This window comes from Nothobranchius furzeri, chromosome 5, assembly GCF_043380555.1.
Source record: "Nothobranchius furzeri strain GRZ-AD chromosome 5, NfurGRZ-RIMD1, whole genome shotgun sequence".
In the NCBI taxonomy this organism is placed as follows: domain Eukaryota; kingdom Metazoa; phylum Chordata; class Actinopteri; order Cyprinodontiformes; family Nothobranchiidae; genus Nothobranchius; species Nothobranchius furzeri.
In genome coordinates this window covers 62,412,451-62,434,272 of record NC_091745.1, presented here as the reverse complement: position 1 = coordinate 62,434,272, position 21,822 = coordinate 62,412,451, and the positions used below count along the sequence as shown (strand labels likewise).

At 42.7% G+C, this 21,822-nt stretch overlaps 1 protein-coding gene across 1 annotated transcript; it reads right to left on the bottom strand.

Moving 5' to 3' along the window:
* Positions 1–3,336: 3,336 nt before the first annotated feature.
* On the bottom strand, positions 3,337–18,652 carry notchl (notch receptor, like). The gene is made up of 11 exons (XM_015949767.3): positions 18,458–18,652; positions 17,345–17,489; positions 14,355–14,687; positions 11,626–11,837; positions 10,989–11,319; positions 8,098–8,273; positions 7,291–7,352; positions 7,026–7,149; positions 6,270–6,367; positions 5,786–6,117; positions 3,337–4,538 (listed from the first exon to the last, which is right to left on the bottom strand). The coding sequence occupies exons 1-11, from the start codon at positions 18,501–18,503 to the stop codon at positions 4,055–4,057; spliced, it is 2,343 nt and encodes a 780-aa protein (XP_015805253.3). The 5' UTR covers positions 18,504–18,652; the 3' UTR covers positions 3,337–4,054.
* Positions 18,653–21,822: the final 3,170 nt, after the last annotated feature.

Below are 21,822 nucleotides of genomic sequence, written 5' to 3'. Positions count from 1 at the left end.
CTGTGAATTTTCTGACAAATTATTTCTGAAATGACTTCTACTGAGACACCGCCAGAAAAATCATACATCCCCATCTACAAAGACACAACAAATAGGAAAATAAAAAGTAACGCCACCTGATTTTTATCACACGTGCTGGTGTAGTGGTGATGGTGTCAGGTTGACATGCGGTTTTGCGCAGGTTCGCCTCCCAGCAGTGGAAATATTCCGTACTCTCTTTTCCTGATTTCTAGCTACACTTGCCAGTACTATGTTTACAACAATTTATTTGTATGCCGTTTAACATATAATGACTACTGTGTTTTTTTATTTATTCATTCGTTTATTGAGCCAGTGTGAGTCCATCTGTGAGCAGAGTTTCAACTAAAATGCTGTTTAGGAACGACCAAATTCAAAGAACTTGTAGAGACATAAATATTTTTGCTGAAAATGAACATTACAACTAAAATATGAACAAATTAAATGTTTCAGCTGGCTAAATAGATTGTTGCCGACCCCTCCGAGAATCGAACCAGCATCAGCTGAGGGGAAAGCATAATTAAGGTCGGACGAACTTGCCACTGGACTACCAGAACCCACATGGCAATGGTACATGCTGTTGTACAGGAGTTTTATTAGAGCGGCTGTGGGCAGATATTCGCTAAGAGAAACCTTTTTATTTCGGGATATATTCAGACTTTGTCATGTAGCAAGTTATATTTATCTTGTTTAATTGGAGCATAGAACATAGCATTAACGACTGTAAACTAGTAACAGCCGTAATTCATGTGGGTCAGGTCAGTTTGCGATAAAGTTGAAAACAAAAACGGAAGTCAGTGGGCTAGGCTGAGTTTGCGTGAATGGGCGGGGCTGACTCTGGTGCAGCTCCACCTTATGGTGCAGCTCCGCCTTTGTAGTTCTGCAGCGATCACCCTCTCAATGATTTTGAAAATATTTGATAATCAATATCACCACATGTTCTTTATGCCTACCATTCCTTCAATGTCTTGCTCCAAACCCAGACTACGAAAGTCAAAGCGGGTCAAGATGATTCTATTTACCATTGTAAGGTGCTGAGTGGGACTTTTGGTCTCATCCAAGACCTGTGACAGCTAGTGGAAGAAAACAAAATCATTACATATATGCGTGATTATATAACTGACATTCATACAACCCCAAATGTGGACCCACCACCCGCAAGAGGAACATGAAGGGTCCAGTGCAGTGTGGATCGGGTGGCATACCGAGGCGGGAGCCTTGGCCGTCCGATCCCCGGACAAGGAAACTGGTTTTTGGGACATGGAACGTCACCTCGCTGGCGGGGAAGGAGCAGGAGCTTGTGGCAGAGGTTGAGCGGTACTGGCTAGATATAGTCGGACTCACCTCAACACATAGCATTGGCTCTGGAACCCAAGTCCTTGAGAGGGGTTGGACACTCTCCTTTGCTGGAGTTGCTCTGGGTGAGAGGCGGAGGGCTGGGGTTGGCTTTTTGTTTGCCCCAAGACTCTCTGCCTGTGTGTTAGGGTTTACCCTGGGGGACGAGAGGGTAGCTTCCCTGCACCTTCGAGTCAGGGAATGGGTCCTGACTGTTGTTTGTGCTTATGGGCCAAGTATAAGTTCAGAGTACCCACCCTTTTTGGAGTCCCTGGGACGAGTGCTAGATAGTGCTCCATCAGGGTACTCCATTGTCCTGCTGGGGGACGTCAATGCTCACGTGGGCAATGACAGCATGACCTGGAGGGGTGTGATTGGGAGGAACGGCCCCGCCTGAGCTGAACTCGAGTGGTGCATCGTTATTGGATTTCTGTGCAAGCCGCAGTTTGGCCATAACGAACACCATGTTTGAACATAAGGATGCCCATTGGTACACTTGGTACCAGGGCAGCCTAGGTCGCAGGTCGATGATAGAATTTGTAGTCGTATCATCTGACCTGCGGCCGTATGTTTGGACACCCGAGTGAAATGAGGAGCGAAGCTGTCAACTGATCACCACCTGGTGGTGAGTTGGATCAGATGGCAGGGGAAGATGCCGCGTAGACCTGGCAGACCCAAACGCATAGTGAGGGTCTGCTGGGAATGCCTGGCAGAAGAACCTGTCAAGACGGTCTTCAACTTCCACCTCCAGCAGAGCTTTGACCGCGTCCCGAGAGCAGTGGGGGACATTGACTCAGAGTGGGCCTTGTTCCACTCTGCGATTGTTGAGGCAGCTGTTACTAGCTGTGGTCGCAAGGTGGCCGGTGCCAGTCGTGGTGGCAACCCCCGTACCCACTGGTGGACACCAGAGATTCGGGGAGCCGTCAGGCTGAAGAAGGAGGCCTACAGGGCGTGGCTGGTCTGTGGGTCTCCGGAGGTAGCAGACAGGTACCGGATAGCCAAGCGGGGTGCAGCAGTGGCAGTTGCCGAGGCAAAATCTCGTAAAATAAACGTAACAGCAGCGAACCGGTGAATAATCCTTTGACTCTGAGACGGGAGAGGATCCAACGATGAAGCAAGTCTGTGGGTGAGTATCCAAGCAGAAAACCGAGCTCAGGATAAAATGAGTTCCAAATTTTCAAAACAAGACGAGGTTCAAAATCACTATGAGGCTAGAGTCTACCAGGCAGTAGATAATCATCCGGCGTTGTATGAGGATAATCGTCCTCCTTTTAAAGCCGGCCCGCTGATCAGTCTGATGCGGATCAGCTGCGCTCCCTCTCCTGCAGGCAAAAACTTAGAAATGATGAGATGATGGGCAGAGTACTCACCCCGGCTCATGACAGATGCACTGTCATCAGGTCCTATATCATTTTGGATTTGGTTGTTAGGAGGCTTAATACAAAATTCATGTGAATGGCCAACATTTGATAACCACCCTTTGGCATCATCCGCAAAGTTCAAAAACACTTTTTCCTTTTCATCAAAATATGTATTTTGTTTTTCTCTTTCATCCTGAGGTAAGTCCAGCGACATGAATGACAAATGATGTTGTTTTGCCTCATCAACACAAATTATCACTCCATCCAAAAGATACTTGACTTTATTGATATGGTCTGCAGAATGCATCAGTTTGTCTATTTGTTTCATGTATGTTTTGGCTTGTTTAAATTTCATTGATCGTTTTTCTTGGCGTGTAATGTAGTTGCAGGTAATCTATTAGATGTAAATCTAGTCGGCAGGTTTATTAACTGAAGATTACAGACAGCTACTGTGTCACCATGGGGTTACAAGTGTTTTAAAGCTGTCCTCATGTTTGTGGCTGTTGAAATTAACTTTCATTTAACACTCTGTTTCAAATCATTCAAATTACATATTAAAACATGAGAAATGTTTCTTTTCAAGCAGTAAAATACAAAAAAAAAAATAAAAATAAATTAAAACTCAGTTATTTATGAATGATTTTTATTTGCAGCCTAATCCAGAAATCTTTGTGAAATTAGGAAACAAAAATCTCAAATTACTTGAAAAAAGCATAAAAAAAGCAGCAACATGAAAAAACCTGGATAGTTAGAAAGTTTGTATTGTTCTATTGTCGGTGTCATTTTTACTTTCAGGGTAAATGAAGGGAGACCAGGAATGGTTGGAAAGATCAGAATTTATGATTTACATGTTTAGAATTACTATATAATTTTATATGTTAAAGAAGCTTTTCCACTTTTGCACAGTTCTTCTAACCCTTCTCTGAATATCCTGGTGAACTAGAGTATTGTTCATATGGAGCTCTTTGTTTGAACTGCGACACACGGACAGACTATACTAATGTATCTCTGATTTAGAACGACTGAACTAATCTTAATCTGTTACAGGTTTAATGTAAAGTGGAAATCATTCCAAGAAATACGCCTCAAATGTATAAAATCTAACTTCCCAGCAGGATTTTAATGATTCTGTTATTTTCCTCCTTTAATAATGCTGCAGAGATCACAATACAAACTGTTCCAAGTATATTTAAAAGAATACAACTGCATCCACCTTTATTAGAAAACTGTCCAGAGCTCGAGGGAGGGGAGCGAGTGGACAAATGAGTCCACATTTTGGGTCCAAGTCTTCATCACACTTTGTTTCTGCTGGAATTAAAGGCAGCAGAGGGTTCTGTCTCCTACAGGATGGTTTGAGTGGAGTCGGTGGTGCTGTTGGACCTCTCACCGCTGGGTTTCTGCTCTGTGTTTGTAGAACTCCCTGCTGCTGGTTCTGCTCTGCGGGGATGGTCACCCCTCAGAGCATCTGGGGGAGGAGAAACCAGCACTCGCTCAATTTGCTCACTGGCTGTTCTGTTTGTCACAATCAGGTAGTTGGGCTCAGGGTGGTGGGCGCTGGAGCGATGCTGCAGTGCATGCTGGGTGCAGGAAAAGGAGCGCTGCCGGGGGGCGGGCTGTGGCGACAGGAAATGAGGCGTGGTGGCTCGAGGAGCGTCCTGATGCCTGTCGCGGTCCTCATCCTCTGAGGTCACCTCCTGTAAGGTGCTGATTGGTCGAGGGGAGCGGCCCATGATTCTTGGGGGAACGAGCGCAGTCGCTGATTGGTTGAGCTGTGGCCGCCAGTTCTGAGGGGAGGGGTACTGAACCTGGCCCACTGACCAATCACTGGTAAGAAAAAGATTTAACATGTGTTAGAAGTAGCTCCTTTAGTACTATTGGTGACTAGCTGGAGACAAAAATGTGAGAAAATCAGCAAATTGCCAGTTGAATTGCACTTCTGACACTCGTGGCAAGTTTAATCATGGCTGGTCTTGTGGAGCACGTGATGTCACTAGGATTTAAGGGTTCAAAAGGTGTATTTGTCAGGCGTATGCGCAAATGGGATGTAACATGAAATGATTCATAATGTGAGGAATGCAGTGCACAAGGTAAACCGGAGCTAGTTTAAGTTGTAGTTGCAGGGCTTGATCTGTCTGCGGAGCCTCATATTCTGGGTAAAAGCTCCTCCCGAGTCTTTCAGGTCTTGCTGACAGGCTGCAGAAGCTTTCAGCAGCCGAAATAGACACGAGGCTCATAGTCAGGATGTTTTTTTTCCACAGCGGTGAAGTAAAAGTCTTCTGTGTGTTTCTTCTAACCGCATTACTTTGTTCTTTTTTGAACACAGAAAAGGGTTGTTTTACTGTTTTTTGCTGACGTTTCGACTACGACTGCAGTCTTTTTCAGAGCTTGCCGCCGTTGGCGAGCTCTGAAGATGACTGCAGGAGTAGTCAAAACGTCAAGTAACCCAGTGATGTAAAAGGTTTTGAGGATCCCCGAAGAGATCCCAAATCTCCTCAGCTGCCTCAGGTGGTAAAGCCACCGTCTTGCCTTCTTGGCCGAGTCTGTCTGTTAGGTGGACTCTGAGGCCCGCGGGCACGAGGGAGTGAGCTAGACTCATTAAAGATTCAAGTAAAGACACTACTTTGATGATTTGCGCAGCTTCCCAGGAACCGCCCAGAGATGCCATCAGAAGATTTTCTAATGATTACACGCTTCAGTCACAGTTGCAAACTATCTATGTTGGGATTTATTCAGAAATTACCATCTTATCCTTCCAAATTGATCCTTTCCAAAGTTGTTTAGCATTTTTTGCACTTCTGACTTGTGGAAACTAAATTGGGAGAAGTTTGAGATGGGCTGTGAGGCCCTGCATCTCACACTGAATGTTTGGAGACATCTAGGAGACTCCCTCACTAATGTTGTAATGTGAAGTCTCACAGCCCACTGATTTTCTCCGTGAATCTCCAAACTGAGCTCCCTCTGATGCAGCTTAGATACCGACAGTCCCACCTTAAAAGATCCATCTGATCAGAGATCAGTCATAACTTAGGTGCTTAGTTTAAGATGTCCTCTCTGAGTTTCTGAAACCTTACTTTTGTGCTTGTGGGGTCATATCTCTGTGACCAATGATCCCAGAGAAGGAGGCGCTTCTTCCAGGCAGGCCCTGTGGTCCGACCCATGGAGAGTAGATCAGAGCGTGCTCCTCCCACATCACATCGCTGGCCGGGCTGACGGGGACCGGCGCCCTCTGCATCTGGTGAGCCAGGAGGAGCTCCAGGACCTGGTGGTGCATAGCCTCTCTGGCCACGTCAGTTGGACGACGACCTCTTCGGTCGTGCAGCTCCAGATTGGCACCGTGAAGAAGGAGAAGCCTGGCTGTGTCGTAGCAGCCGTGGAGGGCAGAGATGAAGAGTGCCGTCTCACCCTAACAGGAAATTAATTCAGAGGTGAGAAAACTATAAAACTTCTCCATATTTAGATTTAAATTTTCTTTTTCAGGAACTAAAATAGGAGCTACCCAGCAGCAGATTGAGGATTAAATGTGATCTCTGAATAATATTCAGAAACAGCAAATACCTTATTGTCCTGAAGGTCCACCGCGGCCCCGTAGCGTATGAGGGTCCTGGCCAGGGAGAGGTGGTTCACTGAGCATGCCCAGTGCAGGGCTGATCTCCCTGAGAGAGACAGTGTGAATGAAAGGGACAGTGAGGGGGGAAGAAGGGAGGGAGTAAGTCAGCCAGTGAACAACCATTACACAACAGAGTCGAGCTCAGATGATGAAAAGACGGGAGATGAGGAGGAGGAACGCCTCGGCTGAAGTGGGGCGGGGATGATGGGAAAGAAAATAAAGACTGAAGGAGAGGAACTCGGAAGTTTTGCAGAAAGCTGAAGCAAGGAGGAGGATGAGACACAAAGCTAATATGTCCATGGACCCGAGGACATTAACTTTGTTCTGAGTCAGAGGAGGACAGCAGGGGAGCTGGAGGAGACAGAGGAGAAACACAAAGAGAGGACGTGAGAGAGATGGGGTAAGTTACAGATCACGCTGCCCCCTTCAGTTTGAAGTTCAGAAAAAAAGATAATTTTCTCATCAGCTTTTTTAAAATTCATTAGAAACGTCTCTGTAACATTTTCAGCACACAACCAAATTAAAATGTGATGAATAAATAAAATGAGTTGAGGAACAAACTTGAGACCATATTTAATTATGATCTGCAGGAACCTTCTCCATCAGAGCCAAAATAGCACTGCTGCTGTAAACTCCTTAGAGACGAAGGCAAGCAGCTCGCCAGAGACATGTTAAATCAGAGCCTGCAGGAAACAGAAGCCTACCAGTGTGATCTGTGTTGTTTACGGGGACTCCGGCTTGGAGCAGCTCCAAGACCACCCTGTCCAGTCCGCTACGCACAGCTCGGATCAGAACCACAGACCCATCTGGACCACACCACTCTGCCGACTGTCCACGTGACACATACAAACACATAAAGCATATCCACGACACACATAAATTACCTTCTGTTTCAGGTTTCAAATAATAACAGATGCTTCTAAACATAAGGATGAACATTTTTAAACAAAAATAAAATAAACAGAAGACCTGCTGAGGAGGGCTGAGTAGAGGAGGAGGCATGACGTTCCTCTCCCATCCTCTAGATGGAGCTAAAAAAAACAAAAAACATTTCAGAATGGGTGTGTGTGTGTGTGTGTGTGTGTGTGTGTGTGTGTGTGTGTGTGTGTGTGTGTGTGTGTGTGTGTGTGTGTGTGTGTGTGTGTGTGTGTGTGTGTGTGTGTGTGTGTGCGTGTGTGTGCAAGGTGATTTTATTTTATTGAGCAAAAAAAGCTGGTGCGTTATGGTTGTGCACAACCCTCTTTAGGGCATGAAGAAGATGGTTTGAGAGAGGAGTTCAGGAAGCTATCTATGCCAAGTGGGAAAACCTGATTTAAATAGAGGGGGAGGTCTCAGGTTTGACCTTTCCAGCACCTATAATGCAGCTCTGCATCTAATCCCCAAACATTTTCAGTCTAGGCCACAACCTCCTGCATCTAATCAATATGATTCCCTTACAATAGAGATTAACGACCTCGATGACTTGTCAGGAGGTAGGGAGGAGGGTTATGCATAAGTAGTTTCTACTCATTAAGCAACAATAGACAGCTACAGTTTATAAGGTCAGAATTGACAAAAACTCCTCGGATGAGAATTGAAATGTCGTTAAGAAACCAAAGTAGTCCAGTTGCCTTCATTTGAAGCCCTTTGGACATGACCTGGATGACTGAGAACCTTCACCAGCCAAAGATACTCCTCCTACGTTTTTTCCCTACATTGACGGTAATAAGCTTCCGTAGACCTGTCAGTGAAAGTTAAAGGGTTAATTAAAAATCATAATGGACTCCGTTTCATTACGCTGTATAGGTCTGCAGTTCTGGGAGGCTCCAGGCCGAAAGTGTCTCTGCTCCGGGCTTCTGTGGTCACAGATGGACGGGTCCTCCTGTCTCCTGGAATAATTCATGCTGATGTCCTCCATTGAGCTTTGGGTGAAGTCTGTGTCACTACCCACTTCCTGGTCCCTTTTGAGAGGCCTGAAACCCAAAATATGCATTTATTTCAGCAACATTCGTCAAAAACAATGGTCTCTAATGACAAAAATCTATTTATCTAAATGAACATACAGTCATGAGTGCTGCAGCCCAGCACATAAGACCACAGTATTGCCATGTTGGATTTAGGCTTTTTAAAGTAAGCACGATAGTAGTTTTAGTCCTGGATCAAGGAGATGAGCAGCTGTGAAATGTTATATTTTTGTACCTTTGTCATTCGTCTTTAGAAGAACATTAACTTAAATCCTACCTCTGTAACTTTATAAGCTGCCACCAATGTGCAGCCAAAACATTTCTATCAATACTTTAGAGCAGTCCAGTTTAGGGCCCTCATTCATCAACTACTTATGGACATGTCTGTACAGATTTCTTTTATAGAAACAATTTTAAACATTATGTGATATTTACCATCTTGTACGTTTTGTGTAGAAATGTGTCTAATTATAAGAACAGCTCTGACCATGCGTAAGAACAGCATCAAAACTGCAATACTGAAGATCTCAGTCATCCACACGTGTTCCTCATCCACAAATTATATTTAGCAAGTAAGTAATTATGCCAATGGAGAAACTGCTTAATCCCATAACAGATGTTGGAACTTATAGAAGACACCTGTGGCTGATGGGAATTTGATCACTGATCTTGTGTTATTGGAGGATTTGGTAGAGTGTGTACTCAAGACATGTCTTCTGAGAGCGCACTGGTCTGATTCCTGAAGGAGAGCCTCCGGGAGTGAAGCTGTAATTTGGGACCCAATGTGGATCGACAAATCCAACTCCAGTCTCTATTCAATTAGGATTTTTGCCACCAAGACCTTCCAGCATGAGATAGCAAACAACGGGCAGCAGCCATCACTGAGTTGCATCATTCTATTATGAGTACTGTAACATGTTACGGGTGAAGAATCCAGTCATTTGTAAATGACTGGGAACAGAAACAAGCACAAGTACGCACAAGTGGGATTTATCAGCCGTCGATTGCGGAGGAACTTGCATACGAGTGGCCACCGCACATTTCACAAATCAGGATGTTGTTCTTTTGTATGAACATTCTTAGTTTCTACGAATGTTTGAAGGGCACTCGTGTCTTAGTTTTTTTCCCTGCTTAATCACAAGAAGAAGAAAAGAAGAAAGTATCATTTCTATAGCGCCTCTCAAGATAAAAATCATGAGGAACTTCACAAAAACAAAAAATGTAAAAATATAAAAAAGCATTTAGAAAATGTTTAAAATATATTTAAAATGAGCAAAAATAGACAATTGTGATTAAAAAAATGTTAAGAAAGAGAGAGTGAACAGGAAAGAGGGAAATCAGTGGATCCTGAGGAAGGTGGAAGAGCAGAATAAAGAGAAAGTGGTGGAGAAGGTCATACAAAAGCTAGATTGAACAAGTGAGTCTTCAGCTGCTTTTTAAAGGAGACCACTGAGTTCACAACTGACTAGTTGAATCACCTGTTCAGCAGGTCTTTAGGTTCAGAAGAGTGGATTCAAATCAGGGTCCTCATTTAGCGAATGTTTGTAGAAAATGTCCAGTATTCCTTCCTACGAACGAAATTTTGTTCGTACAAAAGGTCAAAGTTCTGATTTACGAAACATGCGTAAAATTCTTCCAATACATGAAATACGCACACATCTGTGCATAAGTATGGTTGATGAAGGAGGACCCTGGTGTGTTGGTGAGAAAACATCTGAAACTTGCAGGATAATGCACACCACTATAGATCCTCAGGTTATTAATGGGCAACCAAGAACCCATAGTTGGTTGTTTGTTTAAAATTTAAAACATTTTATCTTAGTCACATGAAAAAAAAAATTGTCTGAAATTGTTTTATTTTGTACTCCGGACTTTACCTAATTAACACCAAAAGTTTGAAAAAAGCTCCTGGTATTGGTTCACATTGAACTATAGAGTCATCTTGGTTTTTTTTCTTCATGTTCAAAGAGATTAAACATTAAACTCTATTAAGAAAATAAAACATTAAAAGCAAGTGTGGACTGGTAAATTAGTCTGTTTCACACGACCATCCCACCAACCTGTTTGGCTGCATCTTTAGCTAGCTCTTTTGTTTCTTTATATCAGGCATGTCCATAGTGCGGCCCGGGGGCCATTTCTGGCCGTCCCAGCAATTATGTGCGACCCACACTTGAATTTTTAGAATGATGAATTTTGTCTCTTCAGGAAGCTGTTGATATATAGATCATGTTTATGTTTCCATTTGTACTTATAAGCCTATTTTTGATTTATTTTGAAGGGTACAAATAAAAAAAATTACTGTAAAAAATATTTGCATTTTTGTCATTGAGAAAATCACGTTATTAAGTTCAAACATGACAATTTTGGCCCTCGTCTTGAAAAGTTTGGACGTCCCTGCTTTCTATAATGATTTCATGCTATCAGACCTTTGAATGACTTCAAAATGAGTCAAGATTCAGTTAATTATACTTCCTTCTCAATTAACCAAAAAAAAAAACGTATTTAAAGTAGATCAAAAGGGAACCTATTATAGAGTATATTTCGTCATATAAGAGAGGATTTGCAGGTTTAAATTTAAAAGAAGCGATGTTCCAGAAGTGAATTTCTATAGAACAAAATTAACTGAACCAGGAGACGAGGATATATTTTGACTGTGGAGATTGCAGGAAAAGTGAGATCATTAATCCAGTAGCCACAACATCCTGCTAGAACAGCTCCAGTAACCTCATTCGGATGGCGTCCTCGCCCAGCGGCTCCCTCCTTCTCTTCTTCTCAGCTTCCTTTGCCTTCTTCTTCTTCCTCAGGCTGATTTTATCTTTCTCTCTGCTGGATTTGACTCGTTCCTGGTGCGCTGTGTGCTGCATCCAGGCCTTCTCTTTGCTGTCCTCGTCCTCTGTGACTTTAGGCCGATGTCTGACCCTGACGCTGCTGTTGCCATTGCTCTCCGCTCGCTGTGACCTCACCTTCCTCATTACCAAGAGAGCCACCAGCGGCAGCACAAGCAGGAGGCCAATCGCTATGGCAATGACGGCCCAGATCCACGCAGGGGTCGGCTCTTTAAATTAAACAATATAAAAATTAGAAATTAAACAACTGAAGTCTTTTACTTTTTTATAATCACAATAACAAATGTGAGGAAAACACTGCAAATAATTGAAAAATAAGATTTTTATTCAAATACTCTCATAATTTTTCTGTGAACGTGCACACTTCTCTATTTCTGACATTAAAAAATGTTAAAAGTCTTGTAAAAATGCACAATAGATGAACACACTGGAAACACAAAGTTATGTCAGTGTTTAGTTTGGATGGGATTTTAACGCTGGATGTGTGTGAAGAAACCAGAAATGACAGCGCCTACCTCTGACTTCCATTTCCTCCTCTCTGCTTCCTATTTCCTCTCGGACCCCTCTGATGCTGATGATGGCCTTAAGCTCTGGGAAGGTTGGGAACGTGGAGGGCTTCAGCAGCATCACTGCGCGTAGGAAACTGGCCGCCTCGGTAGCGTAAGGAAAACAGGTTAAAGATGAGCGGGAGCATGGCCTATTGTCCACTTGGAGGAAAAGAAGGAATCTAAGAGAGACAGATTGAACTGGTCATTTCATTTTCATTATTATTTTCTTCTTCATTATTAACTTTCCCTTGTGTCAGGATTTCATAGATCAATGAACTTTTTGGTTTGAGCATTGCTGCATATGAGTCTAGAACAGGGGTGTCACACTCATTTTAGCTCAGGGGCCACATTGAGGGAAATCTAGTCCCAAGTAGGCCGGGCCGGTAAATTAAAAACAACTTCAGATTGTTTTCTTTGTTTTAATACAATCAATATAAAACAAGGCTGGAGCCTGAGGACAGTGTATCCAAAACAGTACAAGTACAACACCTGAAGTGTACTTGCAAATTTGAAAAAAATAAAAAACTCAATAAATAACAAAACATTCCTTAGTGATTCAAAGAGCTTACAGATCACATGGCTAGATCAGTTTCATGCAGCACTTAAAGTATATTTGACTCATTTTACATTACATCTTTTAGCTTTCACCAGCACATCAGCACCAAGTCACATCCTGGGTGGCGGCCAACTTCAGGATGTGATTCAAGTTCTTGTGTGAGCCTTGAGCGCAGCTTTGTTTTATTTATACTCATTACAGAGAAAACTTGCTCACAAAGATAAGTTTATTTTCACTCTACATTGTAAAGTATGAAAATAAAGTTTACACAGCCATCTCGCGGGCCGGATTTAACCTGCTTGCGAGCCGGATGCAGCCCGCGGGCCGCATATTTGACACCCCTGGTCTAGAATGTCTTTTAGATTATTGTCAGCTGCAGCTGAATGAGTCTTGTCTTCTAAAACTCATATGATTAAAGTCTGACTTCTCTGTTGTGATGGAGCCGATGGTTGGAGCTCAGCAGCCTGAAGTTTTAGTAAAGTTTTTAAGAGACGTCTTTATGGTGGGTTAACCGGGGTTAAATAGTCAACCCAGTTAATCCTTGCAACCCTATTTATAATGCAGAGTGATGATGTATCCATACACACATCCGCCCTAGATCTTCCCTTAAGCAGCAGGTCTACTCCAAGCCCCTCCCGGATGATCAAGCTTCTCACCCTATCTCTAAGGGAGAGCCCAGCCACCCTGCGGAGAAAACTCATTTTGGTTGCTTGTATCCATGATGTCGTTCTTTCGGTCACTACCCAAAGCTCGTCACCATAGCTGAGGGTTAAGGTAGATCAAACAGTAAACCGAGAGCTTCACCTTCCAGCTCAGCTCTCTCTTCACCACGACAGATCAGTCCAACACCCACATCACTGCAGACACAGCACCAATCTGCTCATCAATCTCTGGCTCCATTTGTTTTTTCTACATTCGTGAATTAGACCCCAAGATACTTCCACTTGGGGCAGGACTTCCTCCCTGATCTGGAGGAAGCATACTATACCCTTTTCTGACTCAAGAACATGATCTCAGATTTAGAGGACCTGATTCTTATTTCAGCTGCTTCACACTTAACTGTAAACTGCCCCAGCAAAATCCGGAGATCACAGTCTGAGGACTCCAACAGAACCACATCATCTGCAAATAGCAGATCCTCTCACCACCTAAGCTGAGTCTATAAATCCTGTCCATAAAAGTCACGAACAGAATCAGCAACAAAGGGCAGCCTTGGTGGAGTCCAACTCTCACCGGAAGTAAGCCCGACTTGTTGCCAGCAATGCAGACCGAGCTCTGACACCGGTCATACAGGGACCTAACAGCCCGAATAAGAGGGCCTGGTTCCCCATACTCCCTGAGTTACCCCACAGGACACCCTGAGGAACACAGCTGAACATCTTCTCTAAATCCAGAAAACACACGTGGATTGGTTGGGCAAACTCTCATGCACCTTCCATGACCCCCAGAAGGGTACAGAGCAGGTCCAGTGTTCCACAGCCAGGACAAACACCACATTGCTCCTCCTAAATCTGAAGACAGACAATCCGATGGACTCTCTTCTCCAGAACTCCTGAATAGGCTTTACCAGGGAGGCTCAGGAGTTTGATTCCCCTGTAGTTGGAACTACACATAATTTGAACAAAAGGACAAACATGGAGACGTTTTTGCTTTGACTGGTGCAAGTGGACGAGAATATGCGTACTTGACTACTCAGCTTAAGCAAAAGTTGAACATTGGTCTTTTGCAATCCTGAGTTGTGAGATGCCCTCTGCTGTCACCATTTTTGGTTCCTAAATTAGATTGAATGGAGGTGGTGGGGGTCAAGTTTTACACTCATTTTTAGAATATATGGTCACTAGACCTAATTAAAATAAAGTTCTACCCTTCGGTAAAAATAAACAGAAGTCATGAAGGAATCCGAGCTGCTATATGAAAACGCCAATGACACCAGCCTATTATTAAGATCCCCTAAAGCATGAAGCAAAGGAAGATAAGCTGTACATAAATTATGAATAAGTGGTGCATGTTGAGATCCTTCTTTTCCCAATCATGCCTCCAGTGGATTTTAGACATAAAACCATAACAGAAATTATAAATACTGATGTTGCAGATCTTTGGTTTACAACAAAAGCATTTAACCGTTCTATTTACTACCCACCCATTGGAGTCAGATTGGGAGGGGCGTGCAAGCAGCTCAGCAAGCTCCTTAGGGTCAAGGTCAAACAGGTTGATACTTGCAGCGAGAGACAGGGAGCCTCTGAGTGTGAGCGGCGTCTGAAGGAGGCTGCTGAGTGTCCAAAGTAGAGGGCTGATGGAGAAGCTGGCATTTTGTTTTGGGATTTTAGTGTGAAGGAGCAGGGTGCCTTTAGCCCACAGAGGGCTCTGGCCTTTGAAACAATCACTGCCGTCCCATCCACAGGCGGCATTGTTGCATCCTTGATCGCAGCGACCGCTGGCGTAATAAGCACGGCAGTACTCGGTGTGGCCAGGACTGAAGGTTACAGAGAGAGTGAGAGACATAATTAGTGATGAACATGCATACTATAGTAGTATTGATATAGGAGGTCAAGAATAAACTCGACTGGCTTGTCAGGAAAAAACATTTTTTAAATGTAAATAGGAGCAACATAATCGTTGTAATCACAGTCGGTTGTACGTCGCATTCAGGTGAATGTTAAGGTACTTAATTAGAGAAAAGCAATTTTTGGCCTTATAGTGGGATGAAAAGGTTTGGGCAGCATTGTTAATCTTCATGATTTTCTTGTATAAATCTGTGGTTGTTATGATAAAAGAAATCAATATATATCACATAGGAGACGCACACAGTGATATTTGAGAAGTAAAACAAAGTTTATAGGATGTACAGAAAGTGTGCAGCTACAAAGGTGATCAATGACATAGTTGTTGCTCTGGATAAAAGCAGTACTGTGCTTCACTTTTTATTGTACTGTTAAAAGCCTTTGCCACTGCAGACCATGCTGTTTTAAAACAAAAGCTTTTTTGTTTGGGATTGTCTGAACATGTGATCTCATGGTTCACAGTCTACTTGAAGGACAGAACTCAATGCGTTAAATGTGATGGGTTGTCTGAATTTTTGAAAGTCCACAAGGGAGTACCACAGGGTTCAGTTTTGGGACCCCTCTTGTTCATTATGTATATTAATGACATAGGACACAATGTGTTGGATGCTAATATGCACTTTTACGCTGATGACACAATCATTCACTGTTTTGGAACATCTCCCACCAAAGCTGTTGAATTCTTACAGAAAGCATTTAATGATGTCCAACAAACACTTCTGCAGGTAAAATTGGTCCTCAGTGCAGACAATACTAAGCCAATGTTGTTTTCAAACTCTAAAGAAAGACCTCTAAGTATGCCCACAGTGACCACTCTTGGGGGAAATATCATTAAAGTGGTCCACTCATACAAACACCTTGGTGTCTGGTTTGATGACTCCCTCTCCTTTAAGCCCCAAAATCTTGTGAAAAAACTCAAACTCAGACTGGGTTTTTTTTTTCAAAATAAACTGTTTTTCTTTTGAGGCAAAATTTTTTGTCTATTCTGGATTGTGGAGAACTTTTGTATATGAATGTCTCAGCAGAGTGTCTTGGTAAGTTTGATGATGTTTATCATGCCTCACTGGGGGGTTTTACTGACTGTAGACCGCTGCCCCATCCTTGTGAAATGCATTCTTGAGATGGCGTTCTTTGTCCACCAAGAGGTTGGGACATTGGTACAACTTTCATTTATAAGGCTATGAAAAAGGCCTTGAAAATGAGGCTTTGTTCTAAATGGGACCTTCCTGGTTAAATAAAGAATAAATTTCAAAAAATTTACTGAAATTTTTAATCGTAAAAACCAATGATTATACAGGAAAATCATGAAGATTAACAAGGCTGCCCAAACTTTCACATCTCACTGTATATGTAGATTATATTTATTTATAGAAAATATCAAGGTTTAAATGTTATAAGTTCAAAAAAGAGGCCAAAATGAGAGACAATAGAATTAAATTTTACACCTAATTCTTATTTATAAAGGCCAAAATGCAGATGTTCTTCGCTCAGTTTGACTTTGAACCATTGCAGCATCTTATTCCTTTTAAGCTGTTCTGTTGTAGATTTGCTGCTGATCATTGTTCTGTTTCATGAACCAGTTTGGTCCAACCTTCAGTTGACGGCGCTCAGGGTTGACTCTAGAACATTTTGGTCTACAGCCGTTTGTGTTCCTATGCTGTGTTTGGTTTTATCCAAATATCCTGTGTGTATTGTAAACACCTCCCTATTGGTCTGTCCAAAGGCCTTTGTTCCATAAATCTAGATATTCATTCAGATGAAAAAAATTTACGTAAATTGTTCTTCCATCAAGTTTTAACCCTCCCACTGTCCTAATGGGTGTTACCCCACGAGGAAAGTTGACCATTGAGCAGAGTTGATGGTTTATCCCTTGGGTCCATGTGGCAGGGGTGAGGAGTGAGCACCACCTCACCCCTGCCACATGGACCTCAAGGGATAAACCATCAATCCTGCTCAATGGTCAACTTTCCTCACGGGGTCACCCATTAGGGAGGGTTAAAGGAGAAGGAACTTCATCCTGCAACCCCCCAGACGAACCTTAGCCTACTTGTTGTTATTCTCAGCCTTGTCGTGTCATTAACCTGCTAACTGAGGCTGGTAGAGTCTGAAGTAGCGCTTTGGGGGTTTGTAATTTCTTTGAGCACTGAACTTTGACCTCAGGGTGAACTTGTCTGTATGTTCAGTCCTATTCTAAATGTTTGCTAATATGAAATGGTTTGTAAGTGACTTTTGACCACCCCAGACCAATGGGGCAGCAACAGTTGCTTTTCTTAGATCAGTCCTATGGCAAGGTGTTTACACACACCTGCATACTCCAGACCTGAAACAATTTGTAGGGGAGCTCACACTAATAAGGATCAGTTAACCTAACTAAGAGTAGATTACACTGATTTAGGTATTTTTTTTTATTTGTGATATTTTAATATGTGGTGAGGCTTTGATTTTTTTTATCTTAATGTCCCTGAAGTGGAAAGACGTGAAATTGCTTTTCCACATCTACGCTGACAGAAAGTAAATATGAACACAAAAACAATTTCTAAACGTTGGATCAATGGAACCAGTGTTTTACTTGCAGTGGCCCCGGTCCTTCAGGCAGTCAAAACCATCTCGAAGACACTCGGGGTCCAAGCAGTCTCTGTCACAGGACCCGTCTCCAAACTTGTCCTTACATTTTCGGCTTGCTGAACACTGGCCCCATGGGTCAGAAGGAGCAGCTGTGGAGGTATATGTATATGTGGAGTGAATAAAACTAGCATGCTGATGGCACTGGTCCAACTGGTCCCACAATTTATTTAGTTTTATCAAAGAGACCAAAAAGACTTTTAAAGTGGAACAATAGATGGCCCACAGTGGGTGTCTGTGATTAAACCAAATGTGTGCATACCTTTAACCTCAAAACTCACTTTTGTAAGTTTGAAGCACTTCGCCAACCAGGATAGTGCCTCAGGTAAGAACCCCTCCCTGGTCCCATATATGCACCAAACCAGAGCCTCTGACCTGATTATTGGGAATGTGTTTTTGTTCACTTTAGCTGACATTAAACACACTTTGAAACCACAGAACCAGCTCTCACACACACTCAGTCCCAGTCATTGTTTCAGACCTTCAGCAGCTATTCATCACAACGCAGGTCGGGCCGTGAAAGGTGGGTCCCGGACTCCCGATACGACCCGCTAAAGGGGACAGGAAATAGGCCCGACATAAACAGGAAGTTTCCAGAAAGAGACAAAAAGCCAAAGGAAACTGAGGAAACGGAGTGGGTCGGGAACTCGATAAAGGTCGAAGGTCGTCACTGAGGCGATGAGGAATGTGATGGAGCTGGACAATGGGTTTGGCAGGTGTTAACGAGACCGTAAAACTAACAGAGGAGAATGCTGACAATAGAGCTGAAATTAGACGTGTTTTATACTTCTCACTTACTTAATCCCACATTCAAGGATTTGAAATTCTAATCTCCTCACTTTCACAGAATTTCAAGAAAAAAGAAACACAACTTTATCAGTGGCTTATTTCGGATAAATTTACCCAAGTCCTGAAAGCATAAGAATTAGGTCCTAAAATGATCAAATAATGTGCTAGGAGATTTTGTTTGACATTTTTAATGAGTTAATGCTACTTTTGTCATTCAGGAATCAAAGTCTTAATGTTAACAGATTTATTATGAATTTGATGATAAGCTCACCTTGACAGCTTAGTCCCAGCAGAACAAACGTCCCGAGAGCCAGCATGTTCAGTGTCCTACTTTCTGCTCAGAGCCAGAAACCTTCTTCTGAGGTTCCAGAAAGTTCAGCTGAAACTTACAGCATTACGCGAGGGATCCGCTGCTCAGCCTGGACCGTTGGCTCTGACTGGGTGAAGTCATCAAACTACCTCACCGCCAACGCCATCCAGCACGAGTGCCCCGCCCACTCCTGTTCACTTGCTCCTTTTCTTTTCTGAGGCGCTGCGGATATCTGGACAACTTCCTGCCACTGTGTGGAGAACAATAGGAAAGGCGATAACTTCTGTGTGTGTGTGTGTGTGTGTGTGTGTGTGTGTGTGTGTGTGTGTGTGTGTGTGTGTGTGTGTGTGTGTGTGTGTGTGTGTGTATTTAGACTACAAAGACTTGAGGGCCTCCTAGGAGAGCTGTATGTTAAAAAAAGACTGATAGTGGTTTGAATTTGAATTTTTGAAAACATTGATACTTATTACTTTTCCATATGTTTAATTTAACACTACATGAACAGGTGAGTATAAATATTTATTTCAATCATTTAAAGGTGCAAGAAGTAAGAATGACACCCTGTGGTCATATTTGGGTACTGCAGCACTTCAAAAAGTTGACTACTGGTTTCTAATTCACCATTAGAACTGTTATCTCAACATTACCTGATATTTCAGTGAAACAAAAAGAATGCCGTAGCTTCTTACTGCTAATCCACACCAGGAGCGTCTACAGCAGGGGCACAGTTCTGCTTCAAATAGTACTATTAAAGCATACTACTGAGTGGCATTTGAGTATTTGTACAATGTTAAGGTAAAAACGTTAGCTGTGAAAACATGTATGTTATCCGTTAGCAGCACCGCTGCAGGTATGGGGGATGGTTTTAACATGCAAATTCTCAGAGTATTATCAAAACATGACAGACTTCACATGTAATGGATATAAAAGTAAAATCAAGGATTCAGCAGGTATGTCTATACAGTTTGTGGTTTGCAAAAAAGTCCTTGTTAAAGGCAAAAAAAAGGAAGGCGGCTGAAAACGTTTGGGAAATATTAAAGAGTAAAAAAATCTGCATAAATAACAGAATTATTAAAATCCCGCTGGAACACAAAGTAAAGACCGATTTTTATACATTTGAGGCAGATTTCTTGGAATAATTTCTACGTCGCATTAAACCTGTAACACAGCTGAACACTTACTTTCAAACTGATAATTCAGTCAAATCTGTCTGTGTGTCACAGTTTAAACAAAGAGCTCCATATGAAAATACTTTAGTTCAGCAGGATATTCAGAAAAAGTGCAGATGTAGCTCTGTGTGCAGAAGTGGAAAAGCTTCATAAAAGATCTAAAATGTAAATAATTGTGAACCTTTAAATCATATATCCCCTCATATATCTAATCTTTACAACTGTAAGGTTATGAAGTTCATTATTTTCAGCTCCACACAGCTGCCCCTGTGCACAGTAACACCCGTGTAGAAAACGCCAAGGTCGGGTGTTCCTCAGACTGTTTACATTCCAGGAGAAGAGCCAGAAGGAGAAGAAGAACGCTTTTCAATAATCAAAGTACTTAATTTGTGATTAAAGCTATTCGAAACAGATGTTGATCAATAATAATCAAGTGAATGATCTGTGGAATAAAGATGTCATGATTTATGTGTTTAATGAAAACAGGACTACTGCACAGACAGACTGACCCTCATCTCCATAGAAACGCATGACACATTGTTCCAACCAATCAGAGCTTTCGGCTGCCGCAGGAGAATCTGGCTTGTTGACTTAAAGTGTCCAATACGCTTTACTAAAACTTATCAACAATTCAGAGATATAAAACAAGGCAACGCCATTTTAAGTTCAGTTCCATTTTGACTTCAGTTCTAGTCACCGTCATCCCAAAGAGAAGCACAGACTGGCCAGATGTGTTTTCTTCTTTAAACTAAGAACTGTGAAGTTGGAGATTTTCGTCGTTTAACAACCAGACGACATCCTTTCAAAATAAGAGCACCTGCTGACGCTGCCGATTGGTACCGGGGTCTACCCTTCAGACAGGCTTTGACGTGCTGCGACCGCTGCTTCGAACAGCTCCAGTACACATCCGAGGTTCTTGGACCTGGCATTTCCTGATCTACCTGGGAGGCCCCCCACTGGGTACGTACACGGCAAAATAGCAGCTCATGTCATCACTTTATAAGCCTCGTGATATCTAGTCATAACAAAGACTACCAGATTCAATGACGTCAGCCTAAGGAGTCTGAACCAACCACACACCCACACACACACGCACCAACACAACATCCAAATCCATTTTCATCCATCACAGAGTTAGTCCTGGTAGATTGTTAAGAATTTATAATTAAGAAATTAAAGATTCTCAAACGATCCCAACTCTCTCTCTTTTCTTGTCTCAAAGTCAATACAGAGTGTTTAATTAAACTCCCTGATGATAAAAACAGCCCATCTTCTGATTATAACAAGTGATCTACTTACAGTGTATTAAAATACAACTCTAGATAGTTACTTCACTCTATTTCGTTACACAACCTTTCCTGGTCTTCCTTTATTTACCCTGACAGTAATTAGTACTGACATTGCCAAAAGAACACTTCTACAAGCTCAAGTTCATATTCTTCTCTTAGGGAGACCTTCTTCCCATTCCTCCTGGCTTCTTGCACTGTAGGCCAAAGCTTAGCACGAGCCTCATGCAAAATCCTCCTTAAACTGGATGTTAATCTCTCTGCACACTCTTGCTTCTCTTGATCTTCTCCATGCTTTGTCCCTTCACAAAGCAAGCTGGATGATTATAGGTCTGGGCATCTTGTTGGTAGCTGCATCGTTTTTCTTCACCCCTGACACTGGGATTACTCTAGTGAGGATGCTGATCACAGTCTCTATAGGGATGTGTAAAGCCTGGGGCACATCAGAGGTGGATGCACTGTGCGCCCGCGTCATCATTTTGAATAGAAGCCATTATAGTTAATGAGAATGGGCACACGGGGAACACCGAGCCACGTCCCAGAAGCGCTGCGCCGACGCGCTGAAGATAGGCGCCAGTTCTATCTCAAGCGCCAAAGCGTTGTTTACAACATTGTGAAGTTGTTTACAACAGACAGTATGACGCGGAACGGCTTTACGGCACAAACCCAGCCGCAGTTTTGATAACTTTATATTACTATTAATCTTAAAACATTATAGTAAATAATGTACTTTCCCACTGTTAATGAGTTAGAGTCTCACAAAACACGACGGCAAGTCTGATCATGTACAAACAAAAGAGTCACTTCACGCTTCCTGTTCTCAAGTCCTGCGTGATGTTGTGACTATCACATGACTTTCTAAAAAGCGCTC

Bases quoted from the DNA above. Each gene is read 5' to 3' on its own strand.
- notchl (XM_015949767.3), bottom strand. From the start codon at position 18,503: ATGCTGGCTCTCGGGACGTTTGTTCTGCTGGGACTAAGCTGTCAAG. The intron at 8,274-10,988 runs GTTACTGGAGCT...TTTGGGTTTCAG, and splicing joins GAGGACGCCATCCGAATGAG to GCCTCTCAAAAGGGACCAGG. The intron at 6,118-6,269 runs GTATTTGCTGTT...ATTTCCTGTTAG, and splicing joins TGGACCTTCAGGACAATAAG to GGTGAGACGGCACTCTTCAT.